Source organism: Harpegnathos saltator, unplaced genomic scaffold (assembly GCF_003227715.2).
Source record: "Harpegnathos saltator strain DR-91 unplaced genomic scaffold, Hsal_v8.6 scaffold82, whole genome shotgun sequence".
NCBI classification, from domain to species: Eukaryota; Metazoa; Arthropoda; class Insecta; order Hymenoptera; family Formicidae; genus Harpegnathos; species Harpegnathos saltator.
Window position 1 is genome coordinate 248,933 of NW_020230671.1, and position 19,885 is coordinate 268,817.

A 19,885-nucleotide genomic window follows, 5' to 3' on the forward strand; every position below is an offset into this window, starting at 1 on the left:
TTCCGCGATCGCACAAAATCGCGCGTTGCATCTCATATCGATAATTTATCGATCGCATTATGTCCGATGTTTCGGTGAGATTTCGAATATTCCTTGGCGCGCGTTTCAGTGACAGTTCTCTATTTTACATTTAAGGCCTGGTCTACAATATGTGTTGTAAGCTGCAAGCCGTGTAAGAACTGACCAATTATAGCCGATTATTTTTGTAATAATCGACTGTGATTCGCCAATTCTTATGGCTTACAATTTACGACACGTATTGTAGACCAGGCCTAAATCCCTGGAGAACGTCTTATATATCAGGCGCTGTCATCGGACGTCATCTCCGTTGATGGATTCAAGATGGCCGCGGAGCGCCGCAGCGGAGAACGTTTTAACAATCTCGACAGGAACGCGTGATTGGTTTTTTTTTTATACAGCCGCGACATACGCGCAACGCCGTCGTCCGTGTGTTCTGGCGTCGACGTTACCGAGGTCGCCCCCCTTTCGCAGACCTGCGACGGCGCTGCGCGAGAAGAGCCGCGAAGAAATGGCGTCCGGTGAGATTAGCTGATTCCCGCGGAGACCTCCGATGCCAATGAGGAGGATGATTTCTCGAATTTCCCGGCGTTCTCGCCCTTGACCGAAGTGAATCAACTGGCGGTGAGTATTGTCCGAGTGTCGGTCTCGTGTTTCACGCTCGACTCGCGGCCACGACGTAGCAATTTGTCGGCCGTCACTGACGACAATTTATATACTTGCGTGTAATCGCGCTCGTAAGATGAAATTTATGGAAATATTGGACTCCAGACATTTAAAATAATCGTTGACACGCGTGACAGATTGGGTTTTATAAAACAGAGAAGACTTTTCATTATCGAGTCATTTTAATAATAATGCAGCTGCTTCAAGTTACATGTCATCTGGAATATGGTTTTTTAAATTATATAAATTTTCTATGCTTATCGTGTGTATTTGCAATTATTCTTTTCATTGTGGCGATGTAAAATAAGACGGGAGAAGTATGTGCGGAGCAAAAAAGATGAGTCCTTGTGGATAGCATATTAAGTAACATTGCGCATATGATATTATTAGAAGCAGCTGCTCATTGTAGTTGCAGTAGAATGGCAACACGTATGTCAATAGCTCACCGTGCACAACACTTACAAATGACGTTCGATGATTGTCTCATGAAGATATAGGATATGTATTCTAAGTAAAAACAAAACTGTTTAATTATGTATTACAGCATGAAAATATTTTATTGTATAAAGAAAGGACATATTTTACTAGTTAATATATTCTGAATTACATAAATTATTTTAATTAAGTTAAAGAAAATCCTGTTTCTAAGATTTATTTGCTCTGCTGATCTGCTGTTCCACTGATATATCTTATAATGCTGTTGTTTCTCTTTACAGCCGTACTAGATCATCAATATGACTCCGCCGCTGAATCGGAAACGTGGCTCATCTGTCAGCTTTACAAGAGCAAAGGACAATGGCGAAGACGCCGAAGATGAGATTCACATATCTCTGGCACCATATATACAGACGTACCTGGCACATAGTAGTCAGGGCTTGGGATGCTGCGGTATTAATTTGCCCGTGCCGTTCGAACGGGCAGCGCCAAGGTCCTGGTGGAATCCGAGATTCGACTCGGAAATCCTTGAAGAGCAGTACAGGAGAAGTGCCTTTCCTCAAATTAGATTAAGATTTCGGTTAGTATCAGTAGTATATACAATTTATATATGCATGTGTATCCTGCTGTAAAAGCCGATTATCACTTCAGGATTTCCAATCGTTCATTTTTTCTTCACACAGGTACGCTCTCACATATATCTTGCTGGTGTCCTTATCATGGTTGACATATTTTGTGATAATCGGAATAAAGAACGATACATCGACATGGCCTGCGATAGCAGCCGTTCTCAGTATCGTTAGCGCCATGGTGGCGGCGGTGCTCTATTTAACATATACGGATTACTACAATTCCTACGTACTATCGACCTCTCTGGGAGTCGCGTCCACGCTCTGTTTCCTCTCCTTACTCTTCCTTGCCATGGTGCCGCCTTACGTGGATGGATTAACTCTGGTCGGACACTTCGCCCTGTGCTCAGAGATCTTATTAGTTATTTATACGGTGCTGCCGATGCCGCTCTATGTTTGCGTGGCGATATCTACGGTTTACTCATTCATGTTTGAGTTATTGACTGCCTATCTGTATGGCTCGAAAGACGCGAGAGAAAGATTCTACAGTGGACGAGTTGTACAGAGTAACTCCTTAGAAACGAACGCGATGGCAGGGCGCGAGGAAACGATGGTACCTATGCACTCGTCTCAAAAGGATTCTCTAACTATTGCTGGTCTACAGAATGTGATACGTAATATTAGTGATTTTACTACAGTTAGCACAGAGACAATATCGACGCTGCGCGAAGCGAGAAGCACGATGGGCATGGGACCGAGATCCGCGGAGCAGGGAACACTGGCTCAACAATTATATGGGCTTTTAGGCGACTCAAATATCTTGACGAGATTGAATTCCAGCATCTCATCGACAATTACAACGGTTAATTCCACCATAAACACGTCACCTGAAAATGTTATCAGCGGTACCGTCGGCTCGGTTAACTACATTAGCGATAACTTATTCTCCGATGATATTGATTTCTCGTCGAATCTCACCATACGGATTCTGATGCAAATCTGTATTCATTTGATAGGCGTACATATCTTGATAATGACTTTCGTGAGAATGCGTGGTACCTTTATGAAGGTCGGCCAGTCTCTGCTGGTCCGTCGGCAGTTGGAAATGGAGAAGCAGCTGAAGGAAAAGATGATACACTCTGTGATGCCGCCAAAAGTCGCGGACTGGCTGATGGAAGAGAGCGAGCGTGAGAGAGAGCGGGAGGACTCTTTGAAGAAGGGCTCGATACCGTCCAATAATACGGACATCCGCTCGTTATTTCGCCCGTTCAACATGCACTCGATGGAGGATGTTAGTATCTTGTTCGCCGATATCGTCGGTTTCACCAGGATGAGCTCGAACAAGACCGCGGAGGAACTGGTGGGCATCCTGAATGATCTCTTCGAACGTTTCGATGATCTGTGCGAGCATCACGGATGTGAGAAGATATCTACATTGGGCGACTGCTACTATTGCGTGAGCGGATGTCCCGAGCCGAGGTCTGATCACGCAAAGTGCTGCATAGAAATGGGTCTAGGTGAGTGGAATGTCATTGACACGTGGTTGGCAGATATCTTCAAATCTGGTGCTAAATTAATGCTGTGCACTTCTCATCTTAACAGCTATGATCGAAGCGATCAAACAATTTGACATCGAAAGAAGGGAAGGTGTGAACATGAGAGTAGGTGTGCACACGGGCACCGTGCTCTGCGGGATCGTGGGTACGAAAAGATTCAAGTTCGATGTCTGGTCGAACGATGTGACATTGGCGAATAAACTCGAGAGCACGGGGAAACCCGGTCGTGTACACTTGAGTGAGAATACCCTGAGATTTCTGGACGACCAGTACATCATGGAGGAGGGAGAACTAGTCAATGGTGAGTAAATTAATTCGGAAGAAAAGCAAGCAGACCAAAATTGGGATTTTACGTGTCGTGCGTTGTTGAAAATATCGCATAAACAGCCTGGCAATGAACAAAATATTGGAACTTGTTTATTCGTTTCAGGCGTTAAAACTTATTTCATCCGAGCCCGCAAGTCGGACTTCATGAATCAATTTATCACGAACGTTACGTCACCGAAAAGTATCTCACCGTTGATGCAGTCACGTAGCCGTCTGGCGTCGTGCAACACTCAGGTTAAGCCACGCCATCATTACCTCCACATGGTCACCAACACGACCAATTACCGGATGAAAGCCAATTCCTTGCCGAGTATCTTGGATTCCGAGAATGGCGGTGATACTATAGACGAGAAAGAGGATTCGAACAAGAGCCCGACGTCCACCGCTAGTTACGGCAAGAAGAAAGTACGAAACAAACCGTGGAAGTACTTGCAGAGGCAACGGACAACCGAGGAGATGACACCGCTGGAGATAGAGGAGGGGAGAAACATCGCCATGGGACGAGCGAAACCTGAAGTCCAGGCGTATGAGGAGTGCAATGGGTTTAGACGAGTATGTGACTCTCTTCATTTCGCTACTTGGCATATTTCGTAGTCTCTCGACAGTTACGATTGACTTCGTCCGCAGATTCCTCTTACCAATGGCGTCGAGATGGATCCGAATCCTGTACCTTCTAGTCCTTTATTATCTGGTCAGGAACCGATTAGTCACGCTTCTTCCATATGCAGCAGGAAGGATTCCGGCATCAAGAGCAACAGCAGGCGAAGTAGTATACAACAGCAGGTACCGAAAATTGTGTATTTATTTGGTATATATATATATATATATATATATTTGGTACAGCTTCAATCGCAGAGTGAATTACTTGTCATAGAACGTGTTTATGATTTGTATTATTATACAATCCTGTTGCAGTTATTCCTAATGAACGGCATGGCCCAAGGCGATCTTTTAGGACACAGGGTCAGTGGCTATTATACTTCTAGTTCGACGTTAAATTCCACTCACGAGCCTTCGTCGTCGATACCTCCTTACCCGTTTCCACCGATAGTGACTGATACATTCGGCGCATGCTTTCATAAACTGCGAAAGCAATCCGATCTCCAATTGATTAGGTAAGCGAGGAAGCTGGCAGAAGTGTTGCACAAGTGACGGCAAAATCCGTTAAGCCGGTCTTTCGTTTCTCTAAAGATGTGTCCAAGACAACGTGAGCTCTCAACGTTCGTACTTCGTTAAGCCACCGCTGTCCAACGTTACTCTCTTTTTCAAGAACAAGGAGATGGAGAAGGAGTACCGAGAGAATGCGCACAAAGCTAGCGAAGGTATTGGCGGCAATCCGCCCACCCTGGCTACTTCGAGGTTCAACACGTATTTTGATATTCTGATATCCGCTCTGGTCTACACAGCCATCACGATCTCGCTTTTCCTGCTCTGCAAGCCGACGATTCACTACACGGTGTTCTCGGTGATCGCCATCGCCGTTCAGATAATAGCGGTATCGCTCTGTATCAGACAACTTCTCTATCCGAACACCACTCACGCCACGCTCACGCAGAAGATCTTCAAGTTCTTCTCCCGTTGGTACCCGTGGCATGTGTGCGGCGCGGTCCTGGTCGGTCTACCGATCATCTCCATCTTGCTCAACTTCACATGCAACAGTTTCAAGAGTCTCAGCAACTTTGAGTACTACTACAGCTACCTCATCTTTGTCGGGTTGGTTCACTTCTGCAATTTTACGCAGCTCAATTGTTGGATGAAGAATCTACTGGTCACGCTTACCGGCGTATTATTCATATGTCTCGTGGTAAGTCACATATCGTACCATCAGGGGAATCTCGGCAGCAACGGTAGTAACAGCTCATTGGCGCAGCTGAGCGCGCTGCATCCAAATCTCTTGAAATCGCTTGCGAGCGAACAGAACAGTCCGAACGGTGGCATATTTTCGAACACCATGAAAGATTCCCTCGACAGCACGGTCTCCACGAGAACTCCTTCGTCGACTGCGAAGGAACGTAGTCAGCGTGAGAAATTGCTCGCGACTTCAGGGGACTTCGCGTACACCCGATACAACGAAAGATTGTACAACTCCGAGATATATCTGGACATGATGCTGCTGCTGTTCCTGGTCTGGTTTCTGAATCGTGAGTTTGAGATCAGCTACCGGCTGTGTTTTCACGGCAACGCGGTCGCGGCGCGCGACAAGACGCGCGTGCAGTCGATGAAGAACCAGGCCGACTGGTTGCTGCACAACATCATTCCCAAGTACGTGGCCGACCAGCTGAAGACCACCGCCAAGTACTCACAGAACCACAAATCCGTGGGCATTATCTTCGCCAGCATCGTCAACTTCAACGAGCTGTACGACGAGTCGTATCTGGGCGGTAAGGAGTACCTGCGTGTGCTCAACGAGCTCATAGGCGACTTCGACGAGTTGCTGGAGAAATCGGAATTCGCGAATGTCGAGAAGATCAAGACTATCGGCAGCACCTTCATGGCGGCGAGCGGCCTGAATCCGCAGGTGAGGGAACAGAGCGAGCACGAGTATACGCACCTGTTTCAGCTGCTGGACTTTGCCGTGGCGATGCACAAGGTGATCTATGATTTCAATCGGGACCTGCTGGGTTTCAAACTGATCCTACGAGTGGGCTACAATTACGGTGACGTCACGGCCGGCGTGATCGGCGCCACGAAGCTGTATTACGATATCTGGGGCGACGCGGTCAACATAGCTTCGCGGATGGACTCCACCGGGGTTGCCGGCAGGATACAGATAGCCAGTAATTGCCTGGATGTCCTGTCGGAGCGCTACGAATTCGAGCCGCGCGGACAGGTGTACGTGAAGGGGAAGGATAACATGGATGTTTTCCTGTTGACGGGTAAGAAGGAGAATGCTAGTACGAACGCCAGCACCTGAAGACTCAGCGTACGTGCCAATTGATGAGTACACGTGTCAAAGATCTGACACCGCTGCGCAGCGCGCGCGCGCGCGATCGTAGCACTTAGATTATTATCGAGTCGACTCGTGCCGCAACACGAACTGATGTTGAAGGGAAGCGTGCGTGTGAAACCGGTGAGTCAGAGGGGTGCTGTGTGTTTCTTGCGGGTCAGTAGAATCGTCGTAGGCGCTACCGGAAAAAGCGTACTCGCCTTATTCGTTGACTGCTCAAATTCTGCTAAAACGAGAGATATTTATTGACGAGAGATGTTTATTGTATTTTTGTAAATACGTCGCGAATGATTTTCGACGAGAGGGAACAACGTGACGGAGTCACGTTTTGCTCGGTACGAACGACCCTGCTCGGAGATGGGAGGAGCTCGCATGATAACTTTGGGGAAGGGTAGTTATCGCGCGGCGGATTCTATTGTTGATATTCTAAGGGCGAGAGATGAGAGCATCGCGCGTGATAAAAGTCAACGAAACTCGAATACCCCGCGTTATTATATGTGTTAAATAAATCTTAGAGAGTATATAATATAAAAAGTGGATTTTACACGGTCTCGTCTTCCTGTCTGATATTGCGACACGTTGTATTAAATACGTAGAACCGAGGTAAAACGACGAAGCGTGTCGCGATGAAGATTTTTAATCTTACGAACGAAAGCGAGTAATATGTGAAATTATAAATACGGAACTGACGATGAAATGAAGCTAACGTAGATACGAAATTATACAGCGTACGTGCGTCACAAAGTGTTTAGAAACGACGAATGATAATTTTACCAAAGAACAATAAGCTTAACGATTCAGGCCACGAACGTGTGAGAAATGTGTACATAGATTATGTGTACATAGATGCAGATTATGCTTAGGATTTGTCGTTGTATGAACGACGCACGTGGATGAGAATAATTGCGTATACATACATATATACATGGGAAACAATCGCGTACATACACATTCCAAGAGCAGCTCGCGACGAGCAGACGACACGCTCATCGCGGAATACACTCTCGAATCGGCGTTGCCGTTGATTAACGTCCGCAAAGTGCCGCTAAGTTCGTCGTCGTTAAATTAAGCATCTCCGTTATCCGGACAAACCTGCTATGTCGGATTCCAAAGAGTATCTTACTGCATTTTCTCCTTTCTTTCGTTTTTTAACTTAACGATAAGCGATAACTATGCGCGCGCGCGTGCCGATGGGATTCATACGCTGATAGGCGATAGTATTTATATGTTGTATGTATTATATAGTGATTTCGAGGATTTATTCGAAGGACTACACAAAGGGAGTTATATATGCTTTGCGGTTATATACGCGATATATCGGTGCAATAAATCGGGGTATGGATTCTATACGACGACGTTGTTGTACGCCTTGCGTCGACGCATCTGCGCGATGGACAAGCTCTGAGATCGTGGTTGTAATTTTAAATAGCGTTAATTCAACGAAATACCGTTAGGCTTGAAAGTAAATAATGTCACGTACAATAAAGAAACGAGCGCGGTCGGGCATCTCGCGGTGTGTCCCGAGCGCTGTAGATACGCTGAAATATATTTATGGCTTTTGTTGTTGAAGCGAATATATATTTCTGGAGAACGAGGGAGAATATATATGGAGTGCGATGGTGCACAGAAAAGTTTCTTAAGTGTATTACTTCGACACTTCGTCACGTTATGAAATTATACATGAAATATCTCTACGAAGATCACGGGTCAATTATGAGTTTTTGCGTTAGAGAGTAACAAGGCAACGCAATTCGCACCAAGGAAATGCTCTCGCAAACATAAATACGACGATCTGTGTACAATTATATATTACAGATTATATATTCGCCGATTATATATATATATATATATATATATTATATATATATAGAGGGGGTACGTATACGTGTGTTACGAGATATCAAATAAATATATTATAAACTGTATATTTATATATCGAACGTATATACACAAATCTTATGGACAACGAGAGAGACGCTAGGCTATATTGACGTACATGTCATTATTGTCAATGCAATTTCTTTATTACAATATAATATATACAAGATCGTAGCTGATTACTTCGAGCTGATGTACAAAAACACGGGCGAGACCTAACAACCTGAAAAGAAGAAAAAATGCGAACGAATCGTCGCGCATCTCGCCTGCTGGCATAAATCGATGGTCGTCGGAACATTAACATTACAACAAGGTGTAATGGGTACTTTGTTGATAAATATATATTAACAATCATTATAAAAAAAGCCATCCGGGTAATACTTGGTGTTTTCGTTAGATCTAACGGCTAATTAAACGTAGATATGCGCAATGTGATGTCAAATATGTTGAATTACGTCGATAACAACCGGATATAATTGAGACGGGGATTTATTACCGCGAAGAGAGGTTGCTGCTGCAAATTCAACGATTTGCGTAATTTTCTTCAAGTGATGAACGAGAGTATTATATTTTGTGACTCTCGGATATTCGATCAATAAGAGATATACAAATAGCCAATGAGAGCCACGCAGGATGACGCCTGAATGAATAATTACTTTTATTGCGTGAGGATAATAGCATCGACGAAATATCGCTCGCATTGAGATATTCTTTGCCTTTTTCCAACATCGAGTCGACCCTGTATTCCGATAATATTTGTTTGTTACTTTATACTATGTGATTCATTGTATCTTCATTAGCATGACGTAATAGCTAAAGAATTATTAATAAAATTTGTTTTTACAATATCAAAAAGGAAGCGAACAAACTACTGTTATTTAACAACGATTATTCGTCGAGTCTCAATGTAAGTTTTAAAGACAGTCGTTTTTTACAAGTTTAGAAGTATTGTTCTAAAAATTCATTCGGTGAAAAGCCACTATGATGGCATATAGCATCCAAAGAGTTAAAATATCTAAAACTTCCACTTATTCTAAATTATCCGGCTTTGTTGATATTATCCTTCCGCAGTAAAAATAATTATTCGCAACGATCAACTTGCCCGGCTCTAATTGCCGCTCAATCTGTATCTCTTACTGACTGGTTCTCAAGTCATCAACAAAGATACGAGAGTCGTTTGTGAGATGAGCAACTTCGTAGTACCGGAATGACTTCGAATAATTATCCTAATTGATTTTTGTGCCATACGTAGACTTCGCCGATGATATTAAATGTATCGCTACTCACACTAATGGCATTCATTTTCTTTTCATGAGAGACAACGGAAAAGAGCGGTAAAGTAAAAGATAAGTGTAAAACACATCGGTCCGTATTCTAACTGCGCGCTTAGCGATAAGTGTACGATTAAGATGCGGACTTTTGCATATGACACGCTACGAAAGATTGTGTGGCAATGTGATGTGGCGCAATTTTGACCTCGATATATACATATATAAAATTTACGTATATTGGATTTCCGTTATACAAGTGAGCAAGCTTGTTCCTCCTACGAACGAATGGAACCGATGCGCAAATGTATTGTCTCATCATCGTCTACGTTCCAATGAGAAGTTAAATGCTTCTTTTTAAGAGGTCTTATAAACAATGGAATTGTTTCCTTGCTGTGTTAATTGTATAAGCTGATGACTACTTTTCTCACACTATGTACCGCACATGTGGTGGATACTAGGCGCAGTGGAATGCTCGAGAAAGTAGTGTACAATGCAAAAACCTACGAATTTAAATTAACATAAATTTAAATTGAACTAAAACAGACTTTCTCTCTCTCTCTCTCTCTCTCTCTCTCTCTCTCTCTCTCTCTCTCTCTCTCTCTCTCTCCCTCTCTCTCTCTCGTATAAAATAGAGGGAGAAGAAACGGATGGACGAGAAATGCGTATATAACTAGAGTAAAACGTAATAATAACAATCGTTTAAAAGAGAATTTGTCCGTGCGCGTGAAATATTCGATTAGAAGACAGACGATAAAGAAGACGAGAATAAAAGAGAGTTTACGAAGAAAAAGAGAGCCGATTAAAATGTTTTCGATATGTGATATTGCAACGATGATAATGGCAACCCGCGTGGTTATTTTCTCTCCATCTTTAAAAAAGATATTTTATATTTAATATTCTAAATATACATGCGACCTTTCACTTTTTTGAAGAGCGATATTTTACTTCGCAGCGATGCGTTTCGGACTGAAATTCCGTCTCGGTTGCCTATTTCTTATAACGCATTACGCATGAATCATTGTGCGCCGTTGGCGCGTTATCGCGTTATTCGCATTCACACCGGAGAGAGTTACGAAAGTTGTATAATGTACAAGTGTTTGTGTGCTCTCGCGTAGATCGTATCCTCTTGATTAAAACTGCCGTTTCGATTCGTATATGTGTAAATATATCGTGTAAATTTAATTGATTCGTCGTAAGTTATACCGCGGTTCAGTTACTTGGCGAGAAAACTCTTGGCTGTAAGGAAGACGTTGATCGACTTGTTGCGCGTAATTTGTCGATCTACCTATGCCTTGGAAAAATCAACGAATCGTACAATATGAACATTCGAAAAACGAGTGTATATATGTATATATATGTGTATATATATGTACACATATATACATATATATGTATGTATACGTGCGTGCGCGCGCGCGCGCGCGTGTGTGTATGTGTGTGTGTGTAGAGACGAGTGATTATACAATTCATTCTCTTCTACTCTGGCATATAAGATCAATCGCTATAATATTTTAATGTACAATATATGTATATACTTATATAAATATATGACACCGATGTGTAATAAACTATACTTCGAAATCCTTAGCGATATAAATACAATAGATTTGCTCTTTTTAGCCGCGCTTTCCGAATATCCTACTTTCTTTTCTCTTTATTTAAAGTGCACGTGTCTGTTTTATTTTCACCAATAGCCGAAATAATGGAAAAAAAAAAGGCGTACCTGAGAAAAAGAAATACATCTAACGTATTATTGAACACACTACGGATTTCGGAGTAATAACTGTGACAAAATAGTAAAGAGTAAAAACAGAAAAAAAGAAGAAATGAAGAATATTCTACAATATTTGCGTTTGCACACATTAGTCACAGCTTGGAGCGCATAATCTACCTTAAATTTTTTGTTTATACAAACAAAGCAACAAGGTACGACGCAACGTGTTCAAATTTTAGTCACTACGAGTCCTTATCACAACAATTCGCTGCGCCCCATTGTACATATCTCTCATAATCTTGAGTTTTTATGTATAGCTGTCGCACGAGACAACGTTATGTGATGTGCATGAATATCTCGGGGACTTTTAACCCGGATGATGTTAAAAGGGATGATAATACATTGAAGAAAACATCTGCTACGTAAAGCAAAGATTTTATGAGAGATCGAATGGGTCTCTCTCAAATTAACCAATAAAACTGCACGATATTTTCTGTTTCATGTGCAATCTTTCATTTTTCGTAACATATAATGATGTACAAAACGTAATTAAAATAAATAAAAGAGAAACAGATAATATCTACAGCCTTGTATTGAAATCACGTGCTGCATCTTCGTCAGTTTGAAATTTACCATCGATTTCAGAATGAGGAAAGTGCAGAAGAATATTCCACAAGTTTTTTTTGTTACAAATGCTTTGTTACAGATATTTTGTTGCAGATTTTTCGCCGTAAAAAAAAAACGTCACTTAACTTCAAGCACCTAATGATTGAGTGAGGACACGTCAAATGTCCTAGAATCGCCGAAGTATCGCCTCGATTTTCCACGCTGTCGAGATCCTGCCAGCTTACGCCGCTAATCTACTTTTCCATTTTGTCATAGTGAATATTTTTCGTAACATTTACGAAGTGTGAGAAACAATATGAAGAATCTGCAGTTGCGCGTATCAATGCAAAACTTCGACACTTCGAGTGCTTTTAAGTATAATTCATTATTTTTATAATTCGGGCTGAAAACACGTAGGATTTCTCGTACAAAAGAAACGTGTTTCAGTGATTTTGCGATCTCAAAAGTCCTTTCTCTCATTCACTCTGTTACCCTGCACATAACCACTTCTGAGAGAAGAGATTTTTTTTACAATAATTTATAATTATTTATTGAATTGGACCAGCTACGCAGAATGTAACCCTCTAAAACGTTTTGCTACGTTGACCCCGCGAATAAAGCTGATATGCCCGTATCAGCAGCATTCTTAGAGATTTCATCCACGCGAACTGGTTGAGTCTTGCCGAGCACTTCGATTCGCGGCAAATTGTCTATTTTGACTTCTTTGCGGAACAATTGACCTACACTTCTGCCGATAAGCTGCAAAAAGAAATACACATTAAAAAATCAATTATTATTACGCGATAAAAACTGCAATAGGCACGATAAATTTCGAATTCTTAGAAACCAGAAATTACCTGATTTGTAATTTTCTTAAAGAGATCCTTCTTTCCTTTTTCGACTTTGTTGCCCTTCGTGCTGACCACCGACATTTTCTCGTCGAATCGTTGCAAATCGGCGGGATTGGCTCCCGGAATCTGCTGCATCACCTCGATGATGTTTGGGAACTTAGGTCTGAGACACTCGTAGACTTGTGCGCCCAGTGTGATGAGCGAGCCCTGATTGGCCTCATGCTGGCCGTGCAATTGCAGACCTTGGAGAACAGCTACCATGATATGCGACGCCATGGAGGGAGTGAGGCTACCATCGGCTGCCAAAGCTCGAACAACGGGACCGACTAACATTGTGGCCTTCAAACTCGCGGTCGAATCGTTCCATGCGAGCATACTGCAAATATAAGGTATCAAGGTATATCAGATATACGGTGTAGAGTATAAGGTTTCAAGATGCTTCTTTGTTACGATAGACAAATGTATATTTACCCCAATGCGCATAGAACAACGCTATGACACGTGGACGGGTGACGCAAAACGAAGGCTCCTAACTCGCTAACGACCTCAGCAACGATACTGTTTCCTCGCGAAAGCGGAGGATCCACCGCCATTCCTTCACTATCCTGATCCATGGTATCCGGAGGGGTAGCGTCGCTAGCCGCACCACCGACCAGAACCACTTTCAGCAGGTCTACAAAATCTCTGGTCAAATTCCGATTGAGCATATCGTCAATTACTTCCTGCGTATCGGTGTTCTCCTCGTCAAGACTGCCGGATTCGTAGAGACGTGCGATATATTGCCACTTTGCGCTTAATCTCTGACACACTGAAGGAAAATGCAGCAGATGTAATAATAGAATAGTCGATCTTAATATGGGGAGACATTAGAGGCGGACAGCACGTTGTATAGACAAAACGGAAAAAAAAAACAAAAAAAAAACCAGATTTGTCACTTACTGTGTGTAGATACGTGGGCCAGTATAGGTACTAATACGCTCTCATAGAAAGCTGGCGGGCACGAGTATATGAACGGCTTCATGAACACACGTATGATCGGCCGTAGTCTGTAGTCTGGAATAGCCTGAAGTGCGAAAGAGAAACGGGGGGAGGGGGGGTGTTATTGTGAAAAAAATTTACTATGCTAGATATTAATTCGCAATCGATTATCGATGCAACGGGATACGGAATTCCGAGATTACCTCCAGGTTAGAGAAAACCGAGTTCAACAATGCTGGTGCAAGTCCAGGTAACTGATAAAAATCTCGGCCGATCATGTGACAGCCGCTACCTAGCATATGATAGCACTGATCATGAATCGTGCTCAGGAATGATTGCATTCGAATCAGAGCAGTGCTTGAAGATTGCTCGGTTTCACTGGTGTTGTCGTTGGCCACGTTCAGACCCAGTAGATGTGCCTTCTCAGATTCTAGAAGGCCATAGGCGTTCTTATAGCCCTAGAATAGAGACAGTCAATATAGACATTTAGCGGATGAATGTGTTTAAAGTTAAGGAGGGAAGAAATCGACTATGAATACATTAATATTGCTAATGTTATTACTAGCATTAATATATTAATTGAATATTAATATGCTAGATATAATTATTAACATCAATATATAATATTAGTAATGTTAATGTGTTACCTCCGACAAAACAGCTAAAGCGGCAGGACTGAAGAGAGCGTTCATCGTTCGTAGCAGCGCAAAGAGCGTCGGCAACACAGGGATCACGTGGGGCGTGACTGGATTTCTGTATACCGGATTGCCGCTTTCGCTGAGTGCGGCCACGAAGCCGCCTCTGGCAGCGCGATCAGGATCCTCCGGAATGGAACATCTCTTGACGACGCTCAGCACAGTGCAGATATAGATCATGAGATCGGTACGGTTGCGCCCGGCTGGGTCCTCCAACATGTTTTCCACCGGCGGTCTGTCTAGACCGACAAATCGCATCAGCTCCAATGGCCCCTTGAACCATTCTGCACCTAGTGCGATGAACTTGTTGAAACCTTCGCCAATGATCTCCGCCACGAACCGAGTTTGCCTCTCATAATCGCAGAAATGATTGGTAATTAGCAGCAGCGCCTCGTAAAGCATAATGCTCTCCATCTTGGACAGCGGGCTGGGCTCCCTGGTGAGACCGCGCACCATCGTGTGCATTTGCTCGAATATCGGCAACAACAGCAACGGATATTTCAGGCTGATCTTTACTAGAAGACTACCCGCGTGACGTCTGACGCTTTTAGCCGCCTTTGAACGATTGCCTTTGCTCTCGCCGGGCGCCTCGAACACAAGAGCGGCGAAGATCTTTTCCAGCACGCGCGGTAGAATAGCAATACCCGGCATGGCCATTGAACCGGTAGACATTGACAGGAACACGAAGAGAGCGCTTATGCAAGACAACAGGGTGGACAGGAGGCAAGGATCTTGTGGCGAATAGCCGAGACAAAGCTCCAACAGCTGCAGCCCAGTTTGTACGCTCGGTCTTTCGTTGATCAGCAAGATTCTCGACACGACGGAGTCCAAAACCTGCGAGAGGGCTTCCCATTCGAGGTACTCGCGATCGTTCTGATCGCTCTTGTACTGCAGGTTTGCCATACCCTTGGTTATCTTCGAGGTAAGCCATTGTTGCACATATGTAAATGTTACTAACGGCGCCACCATGGTCGCGTGTCTAAGTCCTTCCAGTAGATCCGTTCTGAAGCGATAGAGGAACACGTTGAACTCCTCTTCGGAGTCGTAATCGGCGAGGCAGTACGCTGTCATCCCATTGCTCTGTCTGTTGTGCGGATACGCTACTTTGATCAGTTTGGGCGCGGTGTTTTCCACGTACTTTGGTACATATGTTAAGAGCAGCGAGTCAGTCTTAATCTGCTCGTGTTTGAACAGTATTATCCAGATCGCATTTGCTAAATGCGTGAGCGTGAGACTCGAGTACATAGTGAATGTTAAAACGGTGTCTAAGAAAAGGTTAAAGTGTGTTGGCCGTATACTAGAGGCATCATCTTTCCCCCATAAAGCGCAAAGTTGCGTCGCCATGCCAGTCAGTACCTAAAGTAACACATGAATAAACTTACGTTTCAAGTTGTTACAAAGCACTTAAACTTAATTTACATCAATGGCACCAACATAGCGATACAATTAATTACAAATACTTATTGCAGAAATCACCTGTGTAAGTTTCTTCAGGAACAAGTAATGATTTTCGTGGAAATTCGTTGTTGGTGCGGTGAGAGGCGGTGGACTAGTAGCTGCTGTGTAAATACACCTCAAAGCCTCCTCCGAGAAAAGGATCATCAGTTGTTTCCGTTCTTCGGCTTTACCCCTACGGTTTACAATTTGTAACAAACATTCGGCGGCGGAACACTGAAATATCGGATTTCCCAACAGGAGGCACAATATCTGCAGCAGTCTCCCATCTTCAGCCATTACATGATTTATAGAGACCCATTCAACGAATCCAGTTAGTGTGGACAGTACTACCTGTTAGAATAATACAAATATTTTTATTTGACGATAATGAGATTTAATTTGAAATTTTTCTTTTGAACATATACTTACCTGTACAACTTTACTATGTGCCGCAGCATCGGACATTTGTCCTAAGGCACTTTTCTTCTGAAATTCTGAAAAATGTTGCTCCATTAGTCTCAAAAAGAAGCTAAAGATCTCTGCCATGTTTGTAGTTAATGCCTGATATATGTCTTTTCTCCTTTGATTGGATTCGAGTGTCTGTAGAAGTGCCACATCTTCCACTAGTCTAAGGAACACTAATAAAACTAGCTCAGTTTGGCTTTCTCCTCGTGTACAAGCTTGACTAAGCTCAGCCAATAGTGTGGGCCATTGCTGAGGCCATTCCCGTTTTATCATCTCCACTACTACACGCGACAAGGCGTCTTTTATGTGTGCTTCTTCTTGTAATAGTGGCTCAGTGCCTTCCTGAAGCAATTTCATGGCATTTTCTTTGATAAAAATCTTTTCTGATTGTGAAATCTGTGTCCATCTGTATTTTACACAATGCTCCATCAGCTGCAATCCAAAATGACGAACTACCGAGCTCCTGTTGGGGGACTTTTGTGCCAGATACAAACCACACTGAGCACATAGAGGTGAGGATTCTTTAAATCTTTCACAGGCATTGTATACTTCCAAACGCTGTTCTTGAGGTATATTAGGTGACATCATTACTTCAACCACGCCTGCAAGTTCTGCCGATATCTGGGCAACATCGCCTGCTCCAAATTCCATTTCTACCTAGTGCACTAAAACGTAAGACAAGAATGTTCATTCAGCATTGGTCAAATATAATCAACAATTTATATTATACATAAAATATTTTAAATACTATTTTATCAAAAACATTCTTCTTTTCCAAATAAAGAATAGAAGATATAGAAACATTACAAAACATCTATTATCCTATCAATCAATAGCATATGTATATGTTTAGCACATAAAAGATATGGTCCATACTAAAAATTTTTGGTTAAGAATAATTTGCAATTAGGAGCCTGTGATATTCTTATATTAGATATTATTAATACGACAATTCAAACGTAGACTCTACCAAACTGATCATGTTAATTAAAGCTATTGTGGATAAAATTATTTCCTCACAAAGTGACTGAACTGAAATTTGCAACATATAAATCGTGTTTCACGTAATTTTGCAAAGCTGACGCAAGATACTTCGAGATAGTCTCAATCCTCGAACGTAAAGTGAAACGAGGAACCGGTGTAAATATTCGAGCCTTCTCGAGCAACAAGCAAGCTGCATGCGTTCGCAAAATCGCTCGCGACCGGTAAGAAAATTCACACGAATCTCGCCGCGCGAGATTGTATCATTTGCGGGAAATTATTCACGAGCCACGAGGACATTCGCACAACGGAGCAGACGCGAGCACGAAGCAGCTTGTTGCGGCGGTGTGCGCGCCGACCATGCCTTGACAAAATCGCACATACTTACCTCGCTGATGCGAGAACGCAGGTCGAAATCGCGGCGTAATCGAGCCGCGTACGGTGAGAATTTTACCAGCGTCGCACGACGCGTCAATTCATACCTAATTCGCCGATAAAATTGAGGAAGCGACGCGTATGATACGACGATCGTGTCAGACGTTCTTCACCGGGCTTCGCACTTTAGTGAAATGCAGCACGCTGGACGAATTACATACGCTCGCTAGTCGTGTGGAATATCGTGCTGCCCTCTCAGCAGTATCGTGTTACGCCGACTAACATAACCTAGTTGAAACCTAACCTAACCCGATCGAGCGTGTGTGTACATATGTATTTTTACACACGTTGCGGAAAGTCACGGCGATTTGTCGTTTCGACATTTTGATTTTTTAAGCATTTACATACATTGCGCGATTATATATATCCTGCTGATAATTGATCGACTCGTTTGTAGAAAAGTTACAAGCGGCTTACCTCGTAGCACGTTCTACAGGTTATGCCGGTACTGTTCCAGCACGCATGCATGTACGTATTGACGTGAAATAATGGACGAAGCAATCACCATGCCGCCTACGTTTAAACGGAATTTCTTTGAACGGATTTATTGTGTTGAATTTTCGCCGTACGAATGGTCGCAGCATTTAATTTGCATCGCCCTCGCCAAGGAAATCGTCGTCGGTACTGTTAGATTTCAGGTGTGTTTGTACAAAGAACAGGGTATACTTCAATTAAAAGATAATTATGATCGCTTAGTTGATTTATTAGAAAAATTGTTAAGATCACTTGTTGAAAATATTCTTACATCTTAAAAGAAAATATGCACTTGCTAGTAAGACTCATATAGTTAATTGTTTTTGTAACAGGATGAAGATGATGCTGTGGAGGATATGGTATACAATCCTATCAGAACATTTCACCATGATACTAGACCTCATGCGATTGCTTGGAGTCCAGAAACTTCCTTGAGTGTTGTTCCTAAGATCCTAGCATTCTGCATTGCTGGTGCAGATTTTAAAATAAGATTGTACAATAGTAATTTAAATGATATGAATGTGTACGAGGTAAGAATTCTTATAATATCATGGATTTCTCTATTTGCAAAATATTGAATGCGATATTAAAGATTGAAATCTTTGAAAGGTATTAAAAGGACATAAGGATTATACAAATGCAATATCCTATGAACCAGAGGGTGAATTATTAGCATCTGTTTCTGATGATCATACATGTAAATTGTGGGCTATTAAAGAAGATCAGAAATGTGTGTCTACGTTTTATTTGACATCACCTGGTGTCAGTGTATGCTGGCACAGTGAAGAATCCGGCAAACTCTTAGTAGCCGAAAAGAATGGTTTAATACGTATGTACAATGTCAGAAGCCAGCAAGCCATTATGTCACTTGATTCCGGTGTTATTCCCCTGACTACAGCAGATTGGGGACCCAATCCTTTAAAAGTTGTATCAATAGCTGCTGGAGAATTACTTCTGTGGGATGTATCTAGACCCAGGTAACAGAGAATATAATTTTACATTTTCCTAAGTTAAGAATATATAAATTTTTACTAAATTTGTTTTTTCTCCCACTTCTATCTTTTCAGCCGCCCTCTTGAATCACGAACACTTCATCTGGAAGGAGGTTTGATGGTAAAATTCTCACTCTCAAATGAACATCTGGTTGCAAGTATCGGATGGCCAGATAATTTATTGAAGGTTTCTAGTTTAAAAACCAAACAAGTGATATTATGTGGGAAAGTTAAGTTAGTGGGTGGAATGACATGGCACCATAAATTACCCTATATATGTGCAGGGAGTGACAGAGAACTATGTTTCTGGAGAGTAAATATAAATTGAGATATATTGAGTAACATTAGATTTGTCTAAAAAAAAACACAATTCTTAAAATTTTTACAATTTTTCGTACTGCATAAAAAAATAATATATTTTTTTACCATATTTCAATTTGATATTTCAATTAAGAATTAGTTATAATATACTAATAATAGATTAGTACTCTTCACAAGAGAAAAAAACTGCAAATATACAATATAAAATTATATAAAAAGTGTACTTTTATACCATATTTCATATGTAGTCATTGACTTCTAGACTTAAA

General features: G+C 42.2%; 3 protein-coding genes across 3 annotated transcripts; 2 read left to right on the forward strand and 1 right to left on the reverse strand.

Annotated features, from left to right (window-relative positions):
- The first annotated feature begins 317 nt into the window (after nucleotides 1-317).
- Ac13E (Adenylyl cyclase 13E) lies at nucleotides 318-8,378 on the forward strand. Its single transcript, XM_025306972.1, has 8 exons — nucleotides 318-642; nucleotides 1,401-1,699; nucleotides 1,803-3,205; nucleotides 3,291-3,545; nucleotides 3,675-4,123; nucleotides 4,199-4,354; nucleotides 4,487-4,686; nucleotides 4,763-8,378. Exons 2-8 carry the CDS (start codon nucleotides 1,419-1,421, stop codon nucleotides 6,483-6,485), a joined length of 4,467 nt encoding a protein of 1,488 aa, XP_025162757.1. The 5' UTR covers nucleotides 318-642; nucleotides 1,401-1,418; the 3' UTR covers nucleotides 6,486-8,378.
- Nucleotides 8,379-11,541: 3,163 nt separating this feature from the next.
- Ranbp21 (exportin-5-like protein Ranbp21) lies at nucleotides 11,542-17,965 on the reverse strand. Its single transcript, XM_011137290.3, has 9 exons — nucleotides 17,783-17,965; nucleotides 16,378-17,078; nucleotides 15,988-16,299; nucleotides 14,464-15,867; nucleotides 14,020-14,274; nucleotides 13,778-13,901; nucleotides 13,310-13,646; nucleotides 12,845-13,214; nucleotides 11,542-12,746 (listed from the first exon to the last, which is right to left on the reverse strand). The coding sequence occupies exons 2-9, from the start codon at nucleotides 17,062-17,064 to the stop codon at nucleotides 12,585-12,587; spliced, it is 3,651 nt and encodes a 1,216-aa protein (XP_011135592.1). The 5' UTR covers nucleotides 17,065-17,078; nucleotides 17,783-17,965; the 3' UTR covers nucleotides 11,542-12,584.
- Nucleotides 17,966-18,084: 119 nt separating this feature from the next.
- Nucleotides 18,085-19,797, forward strand: Nup37 (nuclear pore complex protein Nup37). The gene is made up of 4 exons (XM_011137278.3): nucleotides 18,085-18,467; nucleotides 18,636-18,833; nucleotides 18,913-19,280; nucleotides 19,371-19,797. Exons 1-4 carry the CDS (start codon nucleotides 18,318-18,320, stop codon nucleotides 19,621-19,623), a joined length of 969 nt encoding a protein of 322 aa, XP_011135580.1. The 5' UTR covers nucleotides 18,085-18,317; the 3' UTR covers nucleotides 19,624-19,797.
- The last annotated feature ends 88 nt before the right edge of the window (nucleotides 19,798-19,885 follow it).

What these genes read in the sequence shown, in the direction of transcription:
- Ac13E (XM_025306972.1), top strand. Translation starts at nt 1,419, where the DNA reads ATGACTCCGCCGCTGAATCGGAAACGTGGCTCATCTGTCAGCTTTACA. An exon ending in AGTGCAATGGGTTTAGACGA is followed by an intron (nt 4,124 to 4,198) that starts GTATGTGACTCT and finishes CTTCGTCCGCAG; the next exon opens with ATTCCTCTTACCAATGGCGT. An exon ending in TCCGATCTCCAATTGATTAG is followed by an intron (nt 4,687 to 4,762) that starts GTAAGCGAGGAA and finishes GTTTCTCTAAAG; the next exon opens with ATGTGTCCAAGACAACGTGA.
- Nup37 (XM_011137278.3), top strand. Translation starts at nt 18,318, where the DNA reads ATGGACGAAGCAATCACCATGCCGCCTACGTTTAAACGGAATTTCTTT. An exon ending in ATGATATGAATGTGTACGAG is followed by an intron (nt 18,834 to 18,912) that starts GTAAGAATTCTT and finishes AATCTTTGAAAG; the next exon opens with GTATTAAAAGGACATAAGGA. An exon ending in TGGGATGTATCTAGACCCAG is followed by an intron (nt 19,281 to 19,370) that starts GTAACAGAGAAT and finishes CTATCTTTTCAG; the next exon opens with CCGCCCTCTTGAATCACGAA.
- Ranbp21 (XM_011137290.3), bottom strand. Translation starts at nt 17,064, where the DNA reads ATGGAATTTGGAGCAGGCGATGTTGCCCAGATATCGGCAGAACTTGCA. An exon ending in CACATAGTAAAGTTGTACAG is followed by an intron (nt 16,300 to 16,377) that starts GTAAGTATATGT and finishes TTATTCTAACAG; the next exon opens with GTAGTACTGTCCACACTAAC. An exon ending in TCCTGAAGAAACTTACACAG is followed by an intron (nt 15,868 to 15,987) that starts GTGATTTCTGCA and finishes GTGTTACTTTAG; the next exon opens with GTACTGACTGGCATGGCGAC.